The sequence below is a fragment of the Canis aureus genome, chromosome 16 (genome assembly GCF_053574225.1).
Source record: "Canis aureus isolate CA01 chromosome 16, VMU_Caureus_v.1.0, whole genome shotgun sequence".
NCBI lineage: Eukaryota > Metazoa > Chordata > Mammalia > Carnivora > Canidae > Canis > Canis aureus.
In genome coordinates this window covers 26,217,770-26,236,799 of record NC_135626.1, presented here as the reverse complement: position 1 = coordinate 26,236,799, position 19,030 = coordinate 26,217,770, and the positions used below count along the sequence as shown (strand labels likewise).

At 35.5% G+C, this 19,030-nt stretch overlaps 1 protein-coding gene and 1 long non-coding RNA gene across 4 annotated transcripts in view; one reads left to right on the top strand and one right to left on the bottom strand.

The window, feature by feature from the left end:
* LOC144286233 (uncharacterized) overlaps positions 1 to 19,030 on the bottom strand; it is a 218,370-nt gene that overhangs the window by 3,720 nt on the left and 195,620 nt on the right. The gene's annotated exons all lie outside the window — the stretch shown is intronic.
* The window catches only part of BRIP1 (BRCA1 interacting DNA helicase 1), a 181,670-nt gene that overhangs the window by 111,094 nt on the left and 51,546 nt on the right, over positions 1 to 19,030 (top strand). For all 3 annotated transcript variants that reach the window (XM_077852395.1, XM_077852396.1, XM_077852393.1), the window contains 2 exons: positions 15,117 to 15,276; positions 16,868 to 16,989. In XM_077852395.1, the coding sequence (XP_077708521.1) occupies positions 15,117 to 15,276; positions 16,868 to 16,989 (282 nt within the window). The remainder of the gene's footprint in view (positions 1 to 15,116; positions 15,277 to 16,867; positions 16,990 to 19,030) is intronic.

Genomic DNA, 19,030 nt, shown 5'->3' with positions numbered 1-19,030 from the left:
TAGAAGTAGTGTATATATGTGTGTGTATGTTAAATAATAAATAATATAGTTCTGAACTTCATATGAAAAATTATTTATGTTTATAATTATTTATTTATATATTAGTGAGGGCATATGTGAGCAGGGGGAGAGGGGCAGAGGAGAGAGGGAGAGAGAATCTCAAGCAGACTGCCTGTTAAACGTGGAGTTAGATGTCGGGCTCAGGCTCACAACTCTTGAGATCATGACCTGAGCTGAAATCAAGATCTTGTCAGACACTTAACTGCCCCAGTAATTTGCTTTTAAAACTCAATATCTGGAGATTTATGTTCATCCTTGTTGATACATGTGTTACTAATTTATTCATTTACACTATTATATAGTATTTGTTTTTGTGCATGCGTGGGTTTATTTTATTCAACATTTAAAATGGTGGTAAAAAACATATAATGTACAATTTACTGTTTAACTACTTTTAAAGTATACAATTCCATGTCATTAAGTACATTTACAATATTGTACAACCATCATTACTATTTTCAAAATACTTTTATCCCAAATCTACAAACTCTGTACCCATTAAACTATAACTCTTCATTTTCTCCTCTCCCCAGGCCTTGGCAACTCCTACTTACTTTGTTTGTGAATTTGTCTATTCTGGGTATCTCATGAAAATGGAATCATAATATATTTGTCCTTTTGCATCTGCCTTATTGCACTTATCCTGTTTTCAGGATTTATCTACATTGTAACATGTATCACAATTCCATTCCTTTTTATGGCTGAATATTACATTGCATGTATCTTCCACCTTACAGCTATTGTGAGTAATGCTGCCATGAACATAGATGTAAAACTATCCATTTGAGTGTTTGCCTTCACATTTTGGTGATAGGCTCATGAGTGGAATTGTTGAAGTATATGTAATTTTGTTTTATAAACTTTTTGAGGAACTGCCAGATTTTTCTACAGTGGTTGTACCACTTTACATTCCCACCAGCAGTGTACAGAGTTAACAGTTTCTCTACATCTTTGCCAACACCTTTTTCTGAGGTTTTGTGTTCATTGATTGGTTCGTTTGTTTTGTAGTAGCCATCCTAATGGATGTGAGATGGTGTCTCGTTCTGATTTGCATTTCCCTAATGATTAGTGAAGTTGTCCTTTTTTCATGTTTATTTGTCCTCTGTGTATCTTTGAAGAAATGTCTATTCAAGTTTTTTGTCCACTTTTCAAATTGGATTGTTTTTGTATTGTAGGAGTTCTTTATATTGTCTGGTTATTAGTTTCCTATCAGATAAATGAATTGCAAATATTTTCTCCTGTTCATGGATTATCTTTTCACTTACTTGATGGTATCTTTTGATGCACAAAAGTTTTTAAATTTAGATGAAGTTCAGTTCATCTATATTCTGCTGTTACCTATGCTTTTGATGTCATATCTAAAAAAATTGTTAAATCCAGTATATGAAGATTTTGACCTGTGTTTTCATCTAATAGTTTTATAGTTTTAGTTCTTACATTTAGGTTTTTGTAATTTTGAGTTATTTTGTACATGGTATGGGCAAGTCCTAACTTCATTTTTTGTATGTGGATATCCCCTTTCCCAACATCATTTGTTGAACAGACTGTCCATTCCCCATTGAATGGTCTTAGTATCCAGATTGAAAATCAGTTGACTGTATATGCAAGGGCTTATTTCTGGGCTCCCTTTTCTATTCCATTGGTTTATATATCTGTCCTTAAGCCAGTATTGCACTATTTGATTGCTGTTGCTTTGTATTAAGTTTTGAAATTAGGAAATGTTTTGTTTTGTTTTTCCAAGATTGTTTGTCTCTCTGAAGCTCCTTCTGATTCCATATGAATTTTAGAATGGGTTTTTCTCTTTCTGGAAAAAAAATAATTGGAATTTTGGTAGGGATTGCACTGAATATAAATTACCTTTTTTATTTTTATTTTTTAAAGATTTTACTTATTTATTCATTAGAGACACAGAGAGAGAGAAGGAGAAAGGCAGAGACACAGGCAGAGGGAGAAGCAGGCTCCATGCAGGGAGCCCGACACGGGCCTTGATCCTGGGTCTCCAGGATCATGCCCTGGGCCGAAGGTAGGCACTAAACCGCTGAGCCACCCGAGCTGCCCCGTATAAATTACTTTGGAGGCAGTAATTGTCATGTTAACAATAGTAAGTCTTCCAATCCATGAATATGGCATATTTTCTCATTTATTTATATTTCTTTAATTTCTTTCAGCAGTGTTTTGTGGTTTTCAGTATACAAGTCTTTGGTTAAATTTATTCCTGAGTGTTTTATTCTTTTTGATGTTAATATGTATGTGTTGCTGAAGTGAGCACTCTTTTTGATGCTACTGTGAATGGAATTGTTTTCATTTCCTTTTATAGTTGTTTATTGTTAGCATATAAAAATGAAACAAATTTTTGGATGTTGATTTTATATCGTGCAACTTTGCTGATTTCATTTACTAGCTTTAACAGGGTTTTTTGGAGGGGGGAGTTGATGTGTATTCTTTGGGGTTTTCTAGATGTAAGATCATGTCAGCTGTGAACAGAGATAGTTTTACTTCTTTTTTTCCAATTTAAATATCATTTATTTTTATTTATTTATTTATTTATTTATTTATTTATTTTTGCCTAATTGTTCTGTTTAATTGAAGTGGCAAAGTCAGGCATTCTTATCTTGTTTTCTGCTTTTGGGGGAAGCTTTGAGTTGTTCACTATTTGAGTTTGATGTTAGGTGTGAGCTTTTCATAAAAGATCTTTAATATGTTTGGGAAATTTTCTCCCATTCCTAATTTGAGAGTTTTTATCATGAAAATGTGTTAAATTTTGTCAAATGCTTTCCTACCTCAATTGAGATGATCATGTGGCTTTTTTCCCTCCATTCCACCAATGTAATATATTACATTGATAGGTTTTTTTTTATGTGTTGAACAAACCTTCTGTTGTAGGGGTAAATCCCAATTGGTCATGATATATAATACTTTTACACTTTTTAAGAATTTAAAATATTTATTTATTTGAGAGAGAGAGAGAATGAGAAAAAAAGCAAAAGCAGGGAGAAGGAGAAGCAGACTCCCCACTGAGCAGGGATCCTGACATGGGGCTTACTCTCAGGACTCTGGGATCATAACCTGAGCTGAAGGCAGACGCTTAACCAACTGAGTCACCTAGGCACCCTTATACTTTTAGTATGTTGCTGAATTTTTTTAAAGATTTTATTTATTTATTCACGAGAGAGACAGAGACACAGGCAGACGGAGAAGCAGGCTCCATGCAGGGAGCCCAATGTGAGGCTTGGGGATCATGCCCTGGGCTGAAGGTGGCACTAAACCACTGAGCCACCCAGGCTGCCCCAGTATGTTGCTGAAGTTTGTTTGCTAGTATTGAGGATTTTTGCATCAATATTTATAAGGGATATTTGTAGCTTTCTTTGCTTGTGGTATCTTTGTCTGCCTTTGGTATAAAGTAATGCTAGCCAATAGAATGAGTTAGGAAGTGTTCTCTTCAGTTTTGGGGAGATTGAGGAAGATTGATATTAATTCTTTTTTTATATTAATTCTTTAAATGTTTGATGGAATTCACCAGTGAAGATATCTGATCCAGAGCTTTTTTTGTTGGAGGATTTTGATTATTGATTCAATCTCCTTATTTGTTAAGGTCTATTTAGATTTTCTTTTTCTTCATGATTCAGTTTTCATAGATTATGTTTCTAAGAATTTATTCTTTACATCCACATTATCTAATTTAGTGGTATACATTGGTTCATAGTATTGTCTTATAATCTTTTTATTTCTTTTAAAGTTGATAGTATGTCTCCACTTTTGTGATTTTAATCATTGAATCTTCTTTTTTTCTTAGTCTACCAAAGATTTGTCAATTTTGTTGATCTTCAAAGAACCAACTCTCATTTTTCTATTTTTTTTCTATTCTCTAGTTCATTTATTTAGCTCTACCTTTTATTTCTTCTTTCCTTCTGCTAGTTTTTGGTTTAATTTGCTATTTTCTAGTTTCTTAAGTTGTATAGTTAAGATTAATCTGAACTTTTCTTTTTGATTATGCATTTACAGCTATAAATATCTTTTGTAGTACTTTTTCACTGTATATCATAAGTTTTAATATGTATGTATTTTTGTTTTCATGTGTCTGAAGATTTTTTTTCTAATTTCTTTTGTGATTTCTAGTTTGATCTACTGGTTGTTTAAGACTGTATTATTCAGTCTCCACCTGTGTGTGTATTTTTCAATTTTCCTTATGTTATTGATTTCTAGTTTCATTTCCTGATTGTCAGAAAAACTACTCAATCCCTTTAAAATTTATTATGACTTATATTGTGACCTAACCTATGGTCTACCATAGAGAATGTTCCATGTGTACTTGAGAAGACAGTGTATTTATTTTGTTGAGTGGGGTGTTTTTTATGTGTGTGTGTGTGTGTGTGTGTGTGTGTGTGTGTGTGTGTGTTGGGTCAGTTCATTTATAGTGTTTTTCTTTTTTTCAAAAAGATTGATTGATTTTAGAGAGATTGAAAGCATGCATTGGGGAGTGGCAGAGGGAAAAGGAGAGCGAGAATTCCAAGCGGACTCCCCTCTGAGTACAGAGCCCAGTGTAGGGCTCTGTCTCTCTAGCCTGGGAGCATGACCTGAACCGAACTTAGGAATCAGATCCTTAACCAACTGACCACCTGAGTGCTCTCACAGTGTTTCTCAAATCCTTTTTTTCCTATTGAACTTCTGTATGGTTGTTTTGTTCATTATTGAAATTGGAGTATTAAAACTTACTGTTATTGTAGAACTGTTTATATTTCTATTTTATTCTGTTTTTCTTTCATGTGTTTTAGAGCTCTGTTCTTAGGCGTTTATGTGTTTATAATCACATCTTCATGAGTTGGCACTTTTCTCAATATATTATATCTTGGTCTCTAACAGTTCTTCACCAAGAATTCTTTTTTTTTTTTTGTTTTGTGTTGCTGTCTAGCATTTTTATTTCAACTTGAAAGACTCTCTTTAACACTTCTTATGAAACAGGTCTAGGGGCACCAAACTTCCTCAGTTTTTCTTATTCTTAGGGAAATCTTTATCTCACCTTCATTTTTTTACTGAATATTATGGTTTTGGCTGATATTTTTTTTCTTTTAGCACTTCATGTATATCATTTTAGCACCTGCAAGATTTCTGCTGAGAAATTCACTCATAGGTTTATGGGGGTTCTGCTTTGTTTTTGCTTTCAAAAATCTCTCTTTTTTTTAAAAGATTTTATTTATTCATTAGAGACATAAGCAGAGGGATAAGCAGGCTCCCTGTGGGGAACCTGATGCAGGACTTGATCCTAGGACCCTGGGATCATGACCTGAGCCAAAGGCAGACACTCAATTCCTCAGCCACCCAGGTGCCACTGTCTCTGACTTTTGACACATTTATTAATAATGTATCTCAATGTGATCTTCTTTGATTTCATCCTATTTGCTGTTTGGCTTCTTGAAGCTGGATGTCTGTTTTCTACCCCTACTCCTGATTTGGAAAGTTTTTGCCTTCTCACTTTTTTCTCCTTCTGAGAGTCTCATATGTATATACTTGTGTACTTGATGGTATCCTATAAGTACTCTCTGCTTTATTCACTCTTTTTCATTCTTTTTCCTTTTTACTTCTTTGGATAATTTTTAATGACCTGTCTTGAAGTTCATGGATTCTTTATCTTGATCAGGTCTGCTGTTGAAACTCTTCAGTGAATTTTTCAGTTCAGTTATTGTTTTCTTCAGCTCTAAAATTTCTGTTTGGTTCTCTTTTATATTTTCTATCTCTTTTCAAATTCTTCTATGTATCACTTTCCTGAGCTCGCTGAATATCTTTGTGATGGTTATTTTGAATTCTTTGGCAGGTAATTCATGTACCATTTTTTTAAAAAAAAATATTTATTTATTTGAGAGAGAAAGTGAGAGAGAGCATAGGGGGAGAGTGAGAAGGAGAAGCAGATGCCCCCCTGAGCAGAGAGCCTGATTCAGGGCTTGATCCCAGGACCCTGTGGTCATGACCTGAGCTGAAGGCTGACGTTTAGCCAGCTGAGCCATCCAAGTGCCCCTCTTCTATTTCTTTATAGTTGGTTCCTGGAGTTTATTTTGTTCCTTTTTACCTACTCATATTTAAAAAACTGTCTCTTATGGACTGGCTTTGTCCCGCAGATTCTGGGGACCTCCAAACATTTCCCGTGAATGTATTTTCTCTAGACTCATGTGTAAATTCCTAATTAGAGGGATTTTTCCTTTTTTTTTTTTTTTTTTTTTAAGAGCTCATAATCACTTGCTCCCTCTGAGTTTTGTCTGTGGTACTACAGTTCTCTGGAGTGCTATAAGCTATCCAGCTTTCTTTTGTTTTCAGCAGCCCCCAGGCCTTTAGAGTATGTCAGGTCCCATTAACGCTCTGAGTCAGGCAAGACAGAAACCAGTCCCTTAGAGCAGTGCCAACTGGAATGTTGTACAACATAGTCCATTATTCTCTTCTCCCCATCCAGGGTAGAGACTACCAAACTATATTGGTTTGTCTGCTATACTGTGAGTCCTCTGCAGTGGCACCAAGCTACCTAGCTGTCTTTTGTTCTCAGTGGCCCCCTGGCATCTAGGGTATGCTGGCTCTTGTCAGTGCTCTGAGACAAGTGACACAGAAACCACCAGTCCTCCAGTCAGCTTCCTGAAAAAGTGCAACATTGAATATACAGTTCAACAGTTTCCATTCCCTGGAGAAATTGGGAATTGGAGGTTTTCTCCCCCTAATTAAGACCTGAGCCAGGGTGAGAGACGATGGTTAGTGAATGTATTCTAGTCTAAACTTTAGCCTTTGTGCTCAGCGGCCCCCATCTCAGGACTATTTCCTGTCAGTACTTAGATTTAGGCAAGACAGAAACCAGTCCCCTGGGTAGCTCCCCTAATAGTCAGTACGTTGAATGTATGTTTCAGTCTTCCCTGTCCCTCCTCAGGGAAAAGCCAGGAGTTGGAAGTTTTCCCTGAGTCACACCATGCTGAGCGGAGGAGGGAGACTAAGGCAAATGGTGCCACGAATTTTCCCCTTCTATGCAGCTGGTTTCATACTCTTCTAGGGGCAAGAGCCTCTTAACTATTTTCCAGATTTCTCACAAAAGTAATTGGTCCATGTATTGTTGAATCAATGTTTCCATGAGGGCAAGGAGGGTTTGTTGATGCACACTTACTGAATTTTTAAAATGGAGATGTGAGCAGATGGTGTGGTAAAATTTGTGTTTTGAAAATATTCTCTGGCTAAAATGTAAAGACCTAAGAGTGATAAAAAAGAAGCAGGAAATCCAGTTAAAGATTATTGGAGTAGTTTTTCAAGAGATTTTAATGGCTTGGACTGGGGTGGTGGCTTTGGATATAGAGAGATAGAAGACAAAAATTAAGAAGGTTGGTAATGGGTTATACATGGAGAATGAAGGGAAGAGGGAATTGTTAAGGATGACTCAGTGTTCTAGCAAAGGCAGCTCAGTGAATGGTGATATCCTTTATTGAAATAACAAACACTGAAATGTTATAAATTTAGTCTCATATGAAACATTTCAAGTGTCTCATATGAGACATTTCAGGTACCTTTGAGATACCTAACTGGTGAATTTGACCACACTTAGGAATATAGCACATAAAGGAGCAACTGGGGCTGTAGATACAAATTTTGGAGTTTCAGGCCATATTTATTCTGCATCTTTAGGAATGTAATATTCTCTCACTAGAATGTAAGTGCCATGAAGGTAGGTTATCTTTTCTGTGGTGTTCCCTGCTTTATCCTTAGATGCTTGATGTTTCTGGCACATTATACAAGCTAAATATGTTTATTGTTGTTGTTTCTTTTCTTATCTTCACCCTCCATCCCCACTGCCCTAGTATTACTAAAAACATTCAAAAGAAATCCATCTTACTCCATTTCCACAATCATTATGTAATATATTTCATACTTACATAAGAGCACATGTAATATATATATGTGAGTTATGGAATATATTAATAAAATGAAAACATCAAAACTGTCATTTAAGAACTAAATATTACTTTTAAAGCTATGTGGATGCCTCTTGTCAATCCCATCCCTTTACCTATTCCCATAGTGTTAATCAATGTCCTGAAGTTTGTGATTACCGTTCTTTTTTTTTTTTTTTAATTTTATTTATTTATTCATGACAGACACAGAGAGAGAGAGAGGGGGGGGCAGAGACACAGGCAGATGGAGAAGCAGGCTCCATGCAGGGAGCCTGACGTGGGACTCGATCCCAGGTCTCCAGGATCACACCCCAGGCTGAAGGCGGCGCTAAACCGCTGGGCCACCGGGGCTGCCCTACTGTTCATTTTTTAAAAGTGGTTTTACCACATAGATACATATTCCCTGGGATCCCTGGGTGGCACAGCGGTTCGGCGCCTGCCTTTGGCCCAGGGCGCGATCCTGGAGATCCGGGATCGAATCCCACGTCGGGCTCCCGGTGCATGGAGCCTGCTTCTCCCTCTGCCTATGTCTCTGCCTATCTCTGTGTGTGTGTGTGTGTGTGTGTGTGTGTGTGTGTGTGTGTGACTATCATAAATAAATAAAAATTAAAAAAAAATTTTTTTAAAGATACATATTCCCTAATAAATATATACTTCTAAACAATGTTTCTTAATTTTGTCCCTAATAAATATATACTTCTAAACAATGTTTCTTAATTTTGTTTTTTTTTAAGTTTTTTTAAAAAATGGCAGGATATTATATATAATTTTCTGCCACATGCTTTTTTCCCTAATCCATGGTAGAAGTGCCAATTATTTTTATTGCTTATTATAATCCATTGTATGACCATGAGATAGTTTACATATTACTGTTCGTAAATATTTCTGGTTATTTCTAATGTTTTTGTTTTTATGTTCTGCTGTTAAAGTAATGTTGCTATTGACATTTTTGTAGAAATTGAGAAGCTGATTTTAAAATTTATATGGAAAAGACTTAGCATAGCCAAGATGTTTTTAAGTAATTTTTTTCCCATTTTATTCCCTCTTTTTTTTTTTAAGATTTTATTTGTTTGGGAGAGAGAGAGCACAAGCAGGGAGGAGAGAGAGTAAAGCGAGCTCCCCCTTGAGTAGAGAGCCCAAAACAAGGCTTGATACCAGGGCTCAGGATCATGATCTGAACTAAAGGCAATGCTTAACTGACTGAGCCACCCAGGTGCCACATTTTGTTTCCCTCTTGAAACCTAGAAATTGTTCCCAAAAAAATTGGAATATTTTTTATTTCTATGTAGATAATTTTTTTTAGTATAGAAGGACTTTCTGTTAATATGCATTTCCAGTGAATCTGTATAATTCCAGATTTTAAAAAATTGATATATTCTTTGTGACTTAACATACATAGTTTCATGTTTGAAAAAATCCTCTATTTTCAGGCAGCATCAGCATCAAGTTCTCTATGAGAACAAGGTTGATGATTCTTTTTTTCCTCTTTTCTTTTCTTTTCTCTTTTCTTTTCTCTTTTCTTTTCTTTCTTTCTTTCTTTCTTTCTTTCTTTCTTTCTTTCTTTCTTTCTTTCTTTCTTTCTTTCTTTCTTTTTCTTTTCTTTCTTTCTGCAAGAGAGAGCTCAATGGAAGGGCAGTTGGAGGAGGAGAGAAAATCTTGAGCTGGGGCTTCATCCCATGACCTGGAACACCTGTCCCAAGCCAAAATCAAGAGTCAGACATTTAACTGACTGAACCACCCAGTTACCCTAGAGCAAGGCTGATGATTCTTATAAACTTCAGTCTTCTGTATCCTTACTAATTTTGTCTGACGCAACTGTAGATAGAGATAAGATATATAAGAGAGAGGTACATCAAGATCCTCTATAGTATTTAGGGAATTGATAAGTTTTTCCTTATATTTCTTGTCAGCTTTTCTTTTATATATCTTGAAACTGTGTTTAAAGTGCGTAAAGATTCATGACTTTTTAGTGGATGCACTTTTTAAGTATATGGAATATATATCTGTTTCTTATGAAACTTTTTGCTTTGAAGTCCATTTTTTATGACTGTTATACCTGATTTCTTTTGGTATATGCCTTGCATTTCTTTTTCCATATATTCATTTTAAGATTTCTGTATGGCTTAATTTTAGGTGTTTCTATTGGTCAACATATAGATGATTTTTTTCTTTTTCTCTCCACCTCTTCCTTCCCTGCCTACCTCTCTTTCTTTTTTCCAAACAATATGAGTGTCTCAGTCTTAATAAATGAGTTAAATTCATTTGTATTTGCTTTAATTCTGGGCATATTTGGACTTATTTTCTACTTATTTTCTCATTTTTCCCCATAGTTGTTTGGAAGTTCTGTATCCCATTTATCATTTTCTCAATATAACATCTTTATTGTGATAAAATTTGCATATGCTCACTCATTTAAAATATAAGTTCAGTGGTTTTTATTCAATTCACAAAGTTCTGCAACTATATTTGAACATTTTTATCACTCCATACACATTAGTAATCACTCCCCATTTTCCCCCAGACTTTCTTCCTTCCCCAGCCCTAGACAACTTATAATTTCCTTTATGTCTCTATGCATTAGCCTATTCTGGGACTTAAAATAAATGGAATTATACAATATGTGATCTTTCGTGTCGGACTAATCCCCTGTACAGTCAGAACTCTGTAACTTTTGGCTCCCCCAAAACTTAACTACTAATAACCTACTGTTTGCCAGAAGCCTTATTGTTATCAATGTTATCATAAACAGTTGATTAACATGTTTTATATGTTATATGTATTTTATACTATATACTTTTTTTAAATTTATTTTTATTGGTGTTCAATTTGCCAACATATAGAATAATACCCAGTGCTCATCCCATCAAGTGCCCCCCTCAGTGCCCGTCACCCAGTCACCCCCACCCCGCACCCACCTCCCTTTCTACCACCCCTTGTTCGTTTCCCAGAGTTAGGAGTCTCTCATGTTCTCTCTCCCTTTCTGATATTTATACTATATACTTAACAATAAGCTAGAGAAAATCATAAGGAGGAGGAAATGCATACGTGGCATTGTACTGTATTAAAATCTGTTTATAAGTGGACCACACAGTTAAAACCTGTGTTGCTCAAGGGTCAACTGTATATTGTTTTCAAGGTTCATCCATGTTATGACATGTGTCAGTACTTCATTTTTATGGCTGAATAATATTCCACTGCACAAATATACCATGTTTTATTTATCTATTAATCAATTGGAAAATATTTGGGTTGTTTCTACTTAGGGATATTATGAATAATGCTGCTATGAACATCTATGCACAAGTTTTTGTTTAGACATATTTTCATTTCTCTTGGGTATTTAATTATGAGTGTAATTGCTGGGCCATGTGGTAGCTCTATGTTTAACCTTTTGAAGAACTGCCTGACTTCTTTCCAAGGCACCTGCACCATTTTATATTTTCACTGCAGTGTATGAGAGTTCCAATTCTCCATATTCTTGCCAACATTTATTAAAAATAGATACAAATGAAGAGCGAATTATCCCCCCCCCCAATTTCTGACTAAGAGCTCTTCTAGTTATGATCAATTATTTGTCTCTTATCTGCCTCAGCTTCGCTTGAGTTGCCTAAAATATTTCTCAGGAATTGCTTTATATGGTATGGCAGGGGCACCTGGGTGGCTCAGTTGGTTAAGCAGCCAACTCTTGATTTCAGCTCAGGTCTTGGTTTTGAGATCATGAGTTTAAGCCCTGTGCTGGGCTCCACACTGGCATGGAACCAACTTATAAGTGAATGAATGAATAAATGAATACATGCATGCTATGGTATGTAATGGCAATTTGAAAGGGCAAATAGGTGTTAAACTGCATACAATTTTTCTGGAAAAAATAGTTTAATAACTTCTAAGCTATGATTGGATAACTAAAATGATTCTTTTCAATTAGGGCAAATTTGAATCATTTCTATTTAGGGAAAAAATTCTGTCCTAGTATAAAATTTATATCAACAATAAAGTTTTTCAGCTCTAATGCCAAGCTAGGAAAAAAATAACCTGTCTTTGTCCCACCTTTCTCCTTTTTTTCTATTCTCTGAATTATAATCTTATATATAAATATTACATACTAATGATTCAGTTTTTAAATTTTAATAGAATTAAAGATCTTTACAGCTAAAAGTTCCTTCAGATAGATTAACAAACTTTAACAGCCTTATTTTGTAGATAATTTTTTTAAAAACCTAGTAATATATGACAGTTTGTTTTATATTTGCCATAAAAGTTCCCTGAAGTGACATAATGCACATTGTAATTTTAATTGTAATATTTATGATTTATTTACAAATCTGTGGCTATTTTCATTGTCCATAAAATTTTTAAGTTCTTAGAATCCAAAAAGTCAATAGATAGGCTGTTTTTTCTTCATTCATTATAACAAATTTTGGAATTTTACACATAAACCTGCTTTGAAAAATTTTAAACTTTTGTTAGATGTTTTCTTTTTTTTTTTTTTTTTAATTTATTTATGATAGTCACAGAGAGAGAGAGAGAGGCAGAGACACAGGCAGAGGGAGAAGCAGGCTCCATGCACCGGGAGCCCGACGTGGGATTCGATCCCGGGCCTCCAGGATCGCGCCCTGGGCCAAAGGCAGGCGCCAAACCGCTGCGCCACCCAGGGATCCCTGTTAGATGTTTTCTAAGTCATATATAACTCTTTGATATTCTGAATTCTTTTCTATATAATGGGAGTTTCTTTGGGGCTAAATGTATATTGAACCAATTTCTTTGTTATTTCTCAAACTTGCCTTGTTAAATAGATATTATGGGATATATTTTGGAATTACCAACTTAATGATTTTCCTCAAGTAAAGTGAGAGGTGTTCCTCCAGATTTTAAATGTTAAAAATCTATTGTTCTGACAATTATTATCTCACGATCAAAGAATCATATATGAACTGCTATCTATGTTTTCAGATGTTACACAGAAAACAGTGTATCATTGGATTAAATTCTATTAAGTATTAACAATTTTACAAATTCACAACACATTTTACATTGTTTAAATCCTAAGGATATTTATACCCTCTTCTAAACTGGTTATTCAGTAGAGAAATTTAAAGAGATTAATATATTATTCTGAACATTATCAACTTTATGGTAGTCTTATCTTTTCAATTGAAGACTCAGTTTGACTCTCCCATATACACCATCCCTGAATACTGTTACAGGGTTTTCAAACTTCCTAACACTGATGAGAGACTAATTAATAATAGTGCATATTAAAAAGCAAATTTTAATAGCCATCCTTTGAGGCACTCAAGTCATTAATCTAAAAAAGACTTTTAGATTAATGATTACCCTACATGTTTTTTTTTTCCCTAATAACATGATAATAAAGAGAATTTTTCTTTTTATTAGTCAGGCTACCTTGATCGCTGTATAACATACAATGAGATGTGTTACAAATTAGTGATTTTTTTAGTGTTTTAGCTGCTGTAACAAAATACCACAGACTTGGTAGTTTATAAACAACAAAAATTTATTTCTCACACCACTGGAGGCTGGAAGTCCCACGATCAGGTTGGATGACGGCCTTCTTCCTGATTAGTAGCCAGGGTCTTTTGGCTGTGTCTCATATGGTAGAGGGAGCAAGATAGCTCTGTGGGATCCCTTTCATAAGAGCACTCATCTCATTCGTGAAAGCTCTAAACTCATGACCTAATCACTTCCCAAAGGGCACATTTCATGGTACCATCATCTTTGGGGATTAGGAGTTCAACATGTGAATTCTGAGGAGACATAAATATTTACACCATAGGAGTGATAAAAATTTTGTCTTATGATCTTATTAAATTTATTTCTGAAAATAGATAAGGGTGATGGGGCATGTGGGTGGCTCACTTGGTTAAGTGTGGGAATCTTGATTTCAGCTCAGGTCATGATCTCAGTTTCCTGGGATCAGCCTGTCCAGCTCAGCTGGGATTCTGCTGCTTTCTCTCCCACTCTGTCTGCCCAACCCTACCCACACACGTGTGCATCCTCTCTCTCTCTCTCTCAAATAAACAAATAACAAATCTTTATAAAAAAATCAAATAGATAAGGGTGAAATTCTGAGGAAATAAACCATCTTATAAAAATTAGTTTCTGTTTTCTAGAGAATTTGGGGTAACGTCCTCTTGCTTACCTACATTATAATAGCTGGTCCACATTGTATAGAACTCTTTGCATAGAACAAGTAGGTAAAACAGGTACATTTAAATCATAAAAATCTCTAGTACTGGCTTTTGTTGTTTCATTTCAGCTCTTAAGAGTTTATTGTTAACTTCTACTTTCTTTGCATTTACTATTTGATTTTCTAGCTTCTTAAAAAGAATACTTCAAGGGATCCCTGGGTGGCTCAGCGGTTTAGCGCCTGCCTTTGGCCCAGGGCGCGATCCTGGAGTCCCGGGATCGAGTCCCAAGTCGGGCTCCCAGCATGGAGCCTGCTTCTCCCTCCTCCTGTGTCTCTGCCTCTCTCTCTCTCTCTCTCTCTCTCTCTGTCTCTCGTGGATAGATAAATAAAAACCTTAAAAAAAAAGAATCTTCAATAAAAAAATCTTTAGTTGGGGCTCCTGGGTGCCTCAGTCAATTAAGGGTCTGACTCTTGATCTCAGCTCAGGTCTTGATCTCAGGCTTGTGAGTTCAAGTTCTGCATTGGGCTCCAGGCTGGGCATGGAGCCTACTTAAAAAAAAAAAAAAGTAAAGAACCTTTAGGTAAGAATATTACGAATTTCACTTAAGGTTTAAAGAGATAACTTGAAATTTATCAACTTTGACAGAAGTCATTTTTTTTTCTGCTTTTGAAACCCCAAGATAGCAATCATAGTAGCAGCAGCAGCAGTAGTAGTAATAGATATGGTAACAGCAGCAGTAGCAGTAAACTTTTATGCTTCTCTTATTATGTGCTAGGCATCATTCAGAGTCATCTAAATCAGTTAATGAATTTAATCCAATAAGAATTCTATGACATACTCTTGTTTTTCTCATTTTATAGATGAGAAAAGTAAAATGCTGAAAGATTAATTTGCTTGCCATAGTCATGTTGTAGTTATATTCTTTCAACAAACCACAGTAAGTTTGTTCATTTGGACACACACAAAAAAAGTTCATTTTTTTCTTTCTCCTTTTTAGTTACTAGAAAAGTTAAAAGAACGTTGGCTCTACACTGGTTTATGGCATAATCTAGAATTGGTGAAGACAGTCATTGTAGAACCACAAGGAGGAGAAAAAACTGATTTTAATGAATTACTGCAAGTGTACTATGATGCAATCAAGTACAAAGGAGAGAAAGGTAATTGGAAATTATCAGCTGGTCAATGAAAAAATATTTTTTATCATAAGGTAAGAAGTTGATTCTGTCAGAATTCTGTTTTTGATATCTTTTCAAATGAATTGCACTTAAGAGAAAAATAATACTTTAAAATCTGTGTGAAAAGAAAAATTGAAGAAACTCTTTTATTTGGAGTTGTTCTGTGAATATTTTCATTTGGCCAGTTCAGCTGGCTGAGTTCAACTTTAAGAAACAGGGATCCCTGGGTGGCGCAGCAATTTGGCGCCTGCCTTCGGCCCAGGGCGCGATCCTGGAGATCCAGGATCGAATCCCATGTCGGGCTCCCGGTGCGTGGAGCCTGCTTCTCCCTCTGCCTATGTCTCTGCCTCTCTCTCTCTCTCTGTGACTATCATAAAAAAAAAAAAAAAAAAAAAAAAAAGAAACAGATATATAGGGCTGCCCGGGTGGCTCAGCGGTTTAGCACCGCCTTCAGCCCAGGGCGTGGTCCCGGAGACCCCAGATCGAGTCCCGCATTGGGCTCCCTGCGTGGAGCCTGCTTCTCCCTCTGCCTGTGTCTCTGCCTCTGTGTGTGTGTGTGTGTCTTTCATGAATAAATAAATAAAAAATCTTTAAAAATATATATATATATACATATATTCAGATCAGGAAGACAGTATAGTCTTTCTTATACTACCTAAAATGTTTTATGAAAGAGGGTGGATGGAGTATGCATAAATATCTTCCTTACTAGCCAGACAAACCCTAAATTTTGATGCAAATAATGTACTTTATGTTTACATTTTATTACATAAGGTAAATTTGAGTTTTCAAAACAGAACTGAAGTCTCAATTTCAAATTTAGAGAATGTCCGTTAAAAGTTTGCTAGGAAGAGCTAATAGTAATAACTTATGAACAGTGTACCATCTTAAAGATGCTATAACATAACATAATTGTCAATATTGTCAGTATAATAAGATTATAGACAGAGTGTTCTGTGTGTGTTTTAAATGCTTTCCAATATAATATTGATTCAATATGATATGTAGTACAAACTAAAGGGTTTTTTTTTTCTTTCTTAAAGAATTTATTTATGAGAGGGAGAGAGAGAGAGAGAGAGAGGGAGGCAAAGACACAAGCAGGCTCCATGCAGGGAGCCCAATGTGGGACTCGATCCTGAGTTTCCAGGATCATGCCCTGGGCTGAAGGCGGCGCTAAACTGCTGAGCCACCCGGGCTGCCCAAACTAGAGTTGTTTAAATCATTCTGAGAACTTTATATTCTGGTGGTAAAAGTAATGATTGCAATTTTACCTTTTTAAAGATAAAACAGTTGGTCCACAATTGCTCAGTTCATCTATAAGTTAATGGTACTCCAATATGGCTTTTCTTTGTAAGTTATTTGGGAGATACACAGTTTGTAAATTCGTTTAGTACCATATTGCACAGAAATGTAGTATTGTTTCCCTTTTAAAACTTTATGTCATCATAGTTTTCTATTTTGATTATGTTAAATTTGCTATTACTTAACTAGATCTGTTCAAAATGACAGGAATAAGCAGTTTCAGGGAATTTTGAATGTGCTTTTTAAAATCTTTATTTTTTTGTTGCTTAAGATGGAGCCCTCTTGGTAGCAGTTTGTCGTGGGAAAGTGAGTGAGGGTCTGGATTTCTCAGATGATAATGCCCGTGCTGTCATAACAATAGGAATTCCTTTTCCAAATGTGAAAGATCTACAGGTAGGCCATCAAAGCCTTAAGTTTTGTTTATCAAATAAGTTGTTAATTTTTTAAGTTTTTATTTAAATTCCAGTTAGTTAAGATACAGTGCAATATTATTTTCAGGTACTGAAGTTGTTGATCTTAATGTAAAGTTAATAATACAGTTTTCTTGTATCCTCGGATATTTTAATGCTTTGGTGACTCAGAATGAGTGAGAAAGATTTGGTAGATATTTGTGTTCTATCAACCTCTAAGCCCAGACTTACAAGGTCCCTCAGAGAATTCTAGAATTCTAGGGTTCTTTCTTTATTTCCCTTCTCTCAATACCATACCCTCCCCTGGTGATTTCATTGAGTTTAGCTGCTCCAAAATCTGATCTCTTGCACCTCAGCTCAGCAGGACCACCATACTCTGCTTGTACTTCAGTGTTCTAGGTACTATTTGTCAGGAAATTATATGGTAGGAAGAGAGCTGAGAATCATGGGGTTCACCTGATGGGTTCCCTTTATTTCCAAAATTATGGTCCTATGCTGCCTGATACCTTCTCCCTGAAAGTAGTTGCTTTATCTATTTTATCCAGTTTTACAGTACTTGTAGTGGGAAGGATATTCCCAAACCAGATATTCTATCTAGGCTAAAAACAAGAATTTTGCTTTATTATCACTGATTGTTTACTAAACAGTATATTTAAAAAATTATCTGTAGCAATAATATGAAGCCTACGGTGATGTTATTTTCCATCAGGAAGGATTTTCTTTTACTTGCTGCTGGGATTTGAAGGTGCTAGCAATCTGAGACCAAGAGTTTAGGTTTTCTGGCCATTAAGCTGACTGAAATGAGTATAATTTATATCTCTTTTCCTAGGATATAATCTGTTAGGGTCTCATACCAAGTATGAGACCAAGTATTCTTTCCCTAGGCAGGTATCTTATTTATTGTTAATACTTTAATAGACACTGTGAATTATATAATATTAAATATAATAAACAGTATTTCAAGTGGTTAGCTCCTACTCTTCCCTAAGCTCTAGATCTCTTCAAAATTTCTGAAAGTCCTCAGGAGGTATCTAATTCTTTCAGCCTGCACTAACTTTGGTGGTTTCCATTATCTTTCTTCAGCTGCTAGGCCCCTATTGAGTGTGCTAATGACCATGCCCAAGGCTCCCCTTTCTAATATAGTTAATGGTGCCTCTCACTACAGCTACTGATGAAATAGTTGACATCTACTCAAGAAAACTGTTCTGTTCACTATCAACAGCTTTAGTTGCCACATTCCACTGAAGCTGAGGGCTGCTGATGGTTCTGCTATTGGCAGTATTACTGTCTCTCTTTGGTGTCTTATCATTTTACCTTGGCCCTATATCATTGTACTAATGCTCCTTTGTATCATACATTCTCCCAATGTCTTATATTTTTTTTCCTTAAAACTAGCTCTTTCAATTTTTGTTTATATCTTGTCTTTTTCTTGGACCTATACAGAAGCCCTTGAGGACCACACAAGAAAATAACTCTTTGGCTAACACTATGTTGTAGTAAATATTATACTCACTAAATAGCAAGGCCCGAAGATTCATTCACATCAAACTCATAATAATGATTATGATATCTGAGAAGAGAAAGGAATGAAACTAAGGGTGGTTATCAAATGGGACTTTAACTTTTTCTATAATATTTGTTTTAGTAGAAAACAAATTTTAAGAAAATGTGGTAAGAATAAAGATGTTTATTATGTCATTCTTCAAAAAAATATTTAAATAAAATGTTAACTTGTGAAGAAAAAAAATTACATTTACCTTCTGGTTTCTCTACCCTTGCTCCCAATAACTATGATTATTGGCATTGTTGTTGCACTAGTGTTGAGTTATTAATGCTCTTTTTCCTCAAGATTAGTTCTTCTCAGGCAACTTCTCATTCTGTCATACACAAAAGACAGCTGGTGACCTGCTCTGATATTCCTCAGTCAGTAATGGTCTTGCTTATCACAGTCCTGCTTGTCTGAATTGCAGTGGCCGTAGTTGTATTTGCATTGTTCTGCAAAACAACAGAAGCTTCAGTGAGAT